Here is a 7,430-nt window from a genome sequence, read left to right as displayed (position 1 = left end):
CTTCGGTGTGTTATACTCATCAATAATTGTTCTTGTAAGAGTGATCAAGGTCCTGTTCTTCCTTTCAACAACTCCATTCTGTTGAGGTGTATATGTTGCTGAAACTTCATGATTGATCCCAATCTCATCACAATATTCATGTATGTTGGTGTTGTCAAATTATTTTCTGTTGTCACTTCTAATCTTCTTGATTTTGCAATCAAATTCATTTTGAGCCTTCTTCGCAAACTTCTTGAATAACCAGGGGCGGATCCATGTAGAAGGCGTGTTGTCCCTGGACAACAATAACGTTTGGCTGGGCATATATATATATATCTAAAATTTATAGTAGATGACAGCAACCCATTGTAAACAAGGACATCATCCCAAAAGCCCAATAGCTAACAAACAGCTGGCCGACCCACACAGTTTACGGCCCAGCACACTCGACGCCGCAGCCTACTCCTGCACTCATGCGCTTTCATATTCCTTCTCGATGAAGGGTCACCGCCGCGTCCTCTTGTCTTCCAACTTCCATCACAAGCGGCCTACGGCCGCCGGACAGAAAGCAGAAAGAGTCAGCATTCATCATTCAACAGGGACGGTCGGGCGGAGCTGCCATTGCCAAGTCGATTAGCCGAGAGCAGGTTACGAGCTTTGCCCAATCGCCCAAGTCCGGAGTCCCAAGAGACCCAAGACGTGCAGGCAAGACCGCAAGAGTGTTCTTTGTTTTTCTATTAATTTATTAAAGTATTAGTATGATGGATTGATGGTGATGGGTGATGGCGCTGGCACCTTGCGTCCTTGCCCAGTTTCTAGTAGTTTTATTGGTAGGGTTCCTTGCCCAGTTTATACCAATTATATAAGTACGTTCTAATTTATTTACAATTTAACTTGTGTATCGTATAATATACAGGTAGTATCCATTAATCCATATGATGGAGCGGTTCTTGAAGAGAAAATTACCACAGCCAGCGAGCGATGAAGGGACTTCACATAGAGATCAAGGTGCATCAACCATCAATGCTCAAACTCGTCCTTCTTTGATACTGTCACCAAGAGATGTCAATTTAGATGAACTTGCTTATGATCCGGCTGATAGAAAGAGAATAACAGAATATCCTGGCCTAAAGCTACAGGAAGAGATAAGAAGAAGGTATTTGGTTAGAGGTCCTCATAGACCACAACCTGGTTTCAAGTATCCTCAAACAATCATAGCAAAAAAGCCACGACGCTTTAACCCAGAATGGTTTGAACAATATGATTGGCTAGAATATAGTGAAAAAGTGGATAAAGCCTTTTGCCTATATTGCTACTTATTTAGAGATTGCATTGAAGGTCAGGCTGGAAATGATGCATTTGTGACAAAAGGGTTTTCTGGATGGAACAATAAAAAAAGACTTGACACTCATGTGGGTGGGATAGGTAGCTATCATAACGAAGCTGTGAAAAGATGTAACAATTTGCTGAATCCAAACCAATCCATCGAATTTGCACTGAAGAAGCAACAGGATATTGCAAAAGAGGAGTACTTTATTCGATTAAGTACTTCAATTAATGTTGTTAGGTACTTGTTGCATCAAGGATTAGCTTTTCGTGGCCATGATGAGTCTGAAGAGTCTGATAATAAGGGGAACTTTCTTGAGTTAGTGAAGCTTTTGGCAGAGCAAAATGAAAAGATAAAGAGGGTTGTTCTAAAAAATGCTCCTGACAATCATCAGATGGTGGCTCCATGTATTCAAAAGGATATCGCTAATTGCTTTTCAGAGGTAAGATTGGTTTTCCTTTTTTACATGTGAACTTTCAACTCTCTATGCAGTTTTTGAATTTTAGAATAATCCATAATGTGTTATTTGCAGATCATAGTGAGTTCTATTATTGAAGAAATTGGTGGTGATGTATTTTGTTTGTTGGTTGATGAATCGGCTGATGTTTCTGATAAGGAACAAATGGCTGTGGTTTTGCGGTATGTTGACAAACATGGAGTACTCAAAGAAAGACTTATTGGTGTTGTTCATGTTACTGAGACAACAGCTTCTTGTCTCAAGTCTAATATTGATGCATTATTTTCCAAGTATAAATTGAGTTGGAAACAAGTCAGAGGCCAAGGTTATGATGGAGCAAGCAATATGAGAGGTGAGTTCAATGGATTGAGAGCTTTGATTATGAGAGAGAATGGTTCAGCATATTATGTTCACTGCTTTGCCCATCAACTTCAGTTAGTCATAGTGGCAGTAGCTAAAAAGAATGATGATATTAGTGATTTTTTTGACATGATATCTCTTCTACTGAATGTGGCTGGAGCTTCTTGCAAGAGAAAAGACATGATACGACAAAGTCAACAAGAAAGAGTAGAAAAAGCCATAGGTAGTGGACAGATCAGTACTGGAACAGGATTGAACCAAGAACAATCTCTTCAAAGACCTGGAGACACACGATGGTGCTCTCACTATAAGACCCTTAAAAGTCTTAACAGCTTGTTCCCTTCTGTTGTCGAAGTTCTTGAATATGTGGAAAAAGATGGCCCAAATGATAAGAAGAAACGACAAGCTCGTGGGCTACTAGATTATCTGAAGGACTTTGATTTTGTGTTTCATTTGCACTTGATGTTGATGATCTTGGGACATGCAAATTCTTTGTCACTTTGTTTGCAGAGGAAAGATCAGGATATATTGGAGGCCATGTCTGAGGTAAAATTAACCAAGCAAAAATTTCAGCAAATCAGAGATGATGGTTGGGAATGTTTATTGGAGAGAATATATTCCTTCTGTGAAGGGCATGGAATTCCTAAGCTTGAAATGGAGGAACAATATATTGATCGCCATAAACCAAGATCAAAGACAAACAGAACTAATTATCAGCACTATAGATGGGATTGTTTAAACTCGGTTCTTGACTTGCTACTTATAGAGTTCAATGATCGCTTTGGTGAAACAAATTCTAATTTGCTTACTTACATGGCTGCTCTTAGCCCCAAGAATTGTTTTGGTGACTTTAAGGTAGAGAGCTTAATGGAATTAGCTAAGCTCTATCCAGATGATTTTAGTTCAGATGAGTTGAAGGATCTTGCTCATGATCTTCCTATTTACATTGATAATATACAAGCAGATGAAAGATTTTCTAATCTAAACACTATTACTGAGCTTGCTAAAGAGATGGTGGACAAAAATAAGCATCTTGCTTTTCCTTTGGTCTATCGACTATTAAAGTTAGTGCTTGTTTTGCCTGTTGCCACTGCATCTGTTGAGAGGTGCTTCTCAGCAATGAAATTTGTGAAGACAATATTGCGAAATCGCATTGGAAATACATTTATGAATGATTGTATCGTTTGCTTTGTCGAGCCAGCCTATCTAGCCACAATATCAGACAATGTTGTAATAGACCGATTCCAAAAGATGGAGAATCGTAACCGCAAAATGCTTTTATGAGAGGTAAATATCTATGATTTATTTGAAAGAATAGTAGTATTGTTAATTATCAAATTATTTCATATCAGTACTTCAATATATGACACATTAAATTTCTATTTTCAGGTTACTTCATCTTTGTCTTTTACACCAGCTTATATTGATGTCTACGCTATTCAGCTATTGACTATTGGCTGTTTTGGACTACTATGGAGCATTTAAATGGTTTGTATCTTATAACCTTTTATTTTAATGTACCATTAAAATATATGTCGTTACACTAGCTAGAAACAAGAACCTTATATACTCTAGTTTCTCGGTGACACCATCGACCAAAAATCCTGGATCCGCCCCTGTGAATAACTTCAGACTTATCATGGAGAAAGAACACCAAAGTGTATCTAGAAAAGTCATCAACAATAACCAGATAGTAGAGGTTGCCACCAGCACTTGCATAAGTTGTTGGTCCAAATAGATCCATGTGAAGCAGTTCTATTGGCCTTGATGTTGACATAAAAGCTTTTGTAGGATGTGTGTTAGCAACTTGCTTTCCAGCTTGACATGCACTACAAGGCTTATCCTTTTCAAATACAACATCTTTAGTCCTCTAACCATGTCTTTCTTTAGTACTTTCTTGAGTGTGCTCATTCCAACATGTGCAAGCCTTCTATGCCATAGCCATCCAAGTGATGCTTTGGTAAAGAGGCAAGCTCTTAAGTTTGCATCTTCAGAGGTGAAATCCACTAAGTAGAGATTGTTGTATCTAAATCCTTTGAACACCATTGACTCATCATCCATTTTTGACACAACAACCTCTGTAGGAGTGAATAAGCATTGAAGGCCAAGATCACAAAGTTGACCCACTGATAGTAAGTTGAAGCTCAAAGGTGCAACCAAGAGAACATTTGAAATTGAAAGATCATTTGAAATAGCCACCTTGCCAAGTCCTTGAACTATTCTCTATGAATTATCCCCAAAAGTGATTTTATCTTGTCCATCAACATTCTCATCAAGTGAGGTGAACATCCGTGGGTTATCAGTCATATGTTGAGTGCATCCACTGTAAATAACCCAATGACACCCACCGGTCTTGTAGTTCACCTACATCAACAAATAAATCAAGCTTCAACTTTGAGGGCCCTATTTTGCATAGGACCAGTGACTTTCTCAATCAAAGACTTTGCAACCCAAATTTGTCTAGGTATACTCTTGCTTGGTGGACCTAGGAATGTAACTTTGACTTTTCCATTTGCTACTTTTCTTAGGACATAATGAGCATTGAAAGCAAATGGTCTTGAGTGCTTTGGGAAAGGAGTTGGTGGTTTGGCTTTGCAGTTGTGGGCAAAATGTACTTCTTTTCCACACTCAAAGCATTTGATAGGCTTATGAGTCTGTTTTGCCTTGTATTGATTTGTAGCTTTCTTTTGCATAAAAAGAATTATATCCAATACCACTATTGTTGTTTTTCATGACAGTTTTCATGAGCAATTCATTTTGAAGTTATTGGCCTTTGTTGAACTTTTGCACACTTTTGGCAAGATGTTCATTTTCATTCTTACGTTTCTTGACCTCATTTCTAAGCCTTTCATTGTCCACTGCCAACTCATTGTTAAAGTCATTGCTCTCTATGGCAACCATTCCTCTAGTAGTTGCATCAGTCAAATATCTCTTCAATTTCTAGTTGTCTAATGTCAAGGCTTCAACTTTTTCAGTAAGTTCATCATGAAGACTAGTTTGATCATCTTGGCTCAAACCATCACATGAGGTTGCTACATCAATCTTAATAGCAGGGTTAATAGCCTCATGTGTATTGCAAGATAAAAGCTCATTTGCAACAAGAAGATTATCATGATCAATTTTAATCTTTGTATAGTCTTCCTTAATTTTTACAAGTCTATCTTTCAACTCCCTATTTGCTTTATTTAATTTGTCACACTTATCCTTAGCATCTTTTAGGAAGGATTTAAGCTCATTTATAGTGGATGACATAGTTTTGTTTTCTTCTTTCATCTCATCACTAGCTTTTACAATTATGTCATATTTGGCAGTTAAAAATACATTTTCATCTTTTAACTTATCACATTTAGCCTTTGACTTCCTAATGATTTGAGTGTATTCCTTAAGCAAGTTAGCTAATTCATCATAAGAAAGTGAAGCAATTTCATCATCACTATCACTATCATCAATAATATCATTATCAATTTGTACCTTCCGTTCACCTTTATCCATGAGGCATAGGTGAGAAGTGGATGAGGGTGATGGTGGTGGTGAAGAGAAGTCCCCAGCGATGGCGACAACTTTTTCATCATTTTCTTCTTCACTTGAAGAAGACCCGCGTGAGGACTCAATGTCAGTGAGCCAGTCACCAACAATGTATGCCTTTCCATTTTTCTTCTTATGGAACCTTTTGTGCTTCCCATCCTTTCTCTTGAAGAATTTCTTTTCCTTTTTCTCGTCATCACTGTCATCATCTTTCTTGCCCTTGAACTTGTTCTTCTTGGGCTTGTTGCATTGATGAGCAAGATGACCAAGCTCTCCACCATTGTAGCAGTCCATTTCAGAGATGGGCTTTCTTTTATTGGAAAAGAACTTCTTCTTTCTTGAGTCAAACTTGACTCCTTCTCTATTGAGCTTCTTTAACATTTTGGTGGTCTTTCTCACCATCAAAGCAATGTTAGCATCAAGATCATCATCACTTGAGGATTCCTCCTCAATTTGCACGTTAGCTTTTCCTTTCTTTTCTTGATTGGCTTTGAGAGCCAAATCTTTTCTCTTGGAAGATGACTCATCCTTGTCATTTATGTGCATGTACATTTCATGAGCATTGATCTTTCCCAATATTTGTGTAGGAGTAGCAACGGAAAGATCCATCTGATGTAGCACTGTGACAATGTGTCCATATTTGTCAATTGGAAGGACACTGAGAATCTTCCTCACAACATCCGGTTGTGAAATTTGAGTGAGCCCCAAGCCATTTACTTCCTCTACAAGAATGTTAAGACGTGAGTACATAGCATTTGCATTTTCATTTGCAAGCATCTCAAAAGAATTTAATTTTCTCATTGCAATATGATATCTCTGCTCACGCTCACTTCCAGTCCCTTCATGTAGAGCACAAATATCCATCCACAAATCATGAGCATTTCTATGATTTCTAACTCTATTAAAGACATCTCTGCAAAGGCCTCTAAAAAGAGTGTTTTTGGCCTTAGCATTCCATTTTTCATAATTAAACTCTTCTCCTACAAGATTTGCGGGATCTCTTGGTTCGGGGAACCCTTGTGTGGCGGCTTTGTAGACAACAATGTCTATAGCCTCTAAATTAGCTTTCATATGAATTTTCCAATATGGAAAATCGTCACCATAAAAAATGGGAGGAGGTCCATCCCCGCCAGACATCGCTACTCTAGCGGTTAAGCTAATCTAAGAGCAACAAGGCTCCGATACTAATTGAAAGGATCATGATGCCCAAGAAGGGGGTGAATTGAGCTTTTCTAAAAATGAACAACAATTAAACCCTAAGCAAGAGCCCAACTTCACCCAACAACTAGCAATAAGAGAATATTTCTAGAAATACAACAATACTAAGACAATGCTTCAACTACTTGCTAAACAAATGCACAAGGTAAAGTGCTTGAATTTAAATGTGGAATGTAAAGCAAAGTTTAGAAGACTCCTCCAATTTTCCCGAGGTATCGAAGAGTCGGCACTCTTCCCTAGTCCTTGTTGGAGCACCCGCGCAAGGGTATCGCTCCCCCTGGGTCCTCGCAAGGACCAAGTGCTCACTATGAGATGATCCTTTGCCACTCCGACACGGTGGATCCCTAAAGACCGCTTACAATCTCGAGCCAGGTCACCAACAAGTCCTCCAAGGTGATCACCGTTCTCCCAACGCCACCAATCCGTCTATGTGATGCCGATCACCAAGAGTAACAAGCCGTAGACTTTCACTTGACCAAGAGAAGGCTAATGCATGCGGTGTGTGCTCTAGATGGCTCTCACTTGCACTAATGAGGTCCTAATGCGGGATTACGATTTTCTAAC

The 7,430-nt window shown here is 38.7% G+C and overlaps 1 protein-coding gene across 1 annotated transcript; it reads left to right on the top strand.

The window, feature by feature from the left end:
- Positions 1-917: 917 nt before the first annotated feature.
- LOC103640058 (zinc finger MYM-type protein 1-like) lies at positions 918-3,514 on the top strand. The gene is made up of 3 exons (XM_020543862.1): positions 918-957; positions 1,042-1,748; positions 1,839-3,514. Exons 1-3 carry the CDS (start codon positions 918-920, stop codon positions 3,405-3,407), a joined length of 2,316 nt encoding a protein of 771 aa, XP_020399451.1. The 3' UTR covers positions 3,408-3,514.
- The last annotated feature ends 3,916 nt before the right edge of the window (positions 3,515-7,430 follow it).

Source organism: Zea mays, chromosome 9, assembly GCF_902167145.1.
Source record: "Zea mays cultivar B73 chromosome 9, Zm-B73-REFERENCE-NAM-5.0, whole genome shotgun sequence".
Taxonomy (NCBI): domain Eukaryota; kingdom Viridiplantae; phylum Streptophyta; class Magnoliopsida; order Poales; family Poaceae; genus Zea; species Zea mays.
Note: the sequence above shows the minus strand (reverse complement) of the source record. Positions and strands in the feature narration are given on the sequence as shown.

What these genes read in the sequence shown, in the direction of transcription:
- LOC103640058 (XM_020543862.1), top strand. Translation starts at nt 918, where the DNA reads ATGGAGCGGTTCTTGAAGAGAAAATTACCACAGCCAGCGA. An exon ending in AAAATTACCACAGCCAGCGA is followed by an intron (nt 958 to 1,041) that starts GCGATGAAGGGA and finishes TGTCACCAAGAG; the next exon opens with ATGTCAATTTAGATGAACTT. An exon ending in TCGCTAATTGCTTTTCAGAG is followed by an intron (nt 1,749 to 1,838) that starts GTAAGATTGGTT and finishes TGTTATTTGCAG; the next exon opens with ATCATAGTGAGTTCTATTAT.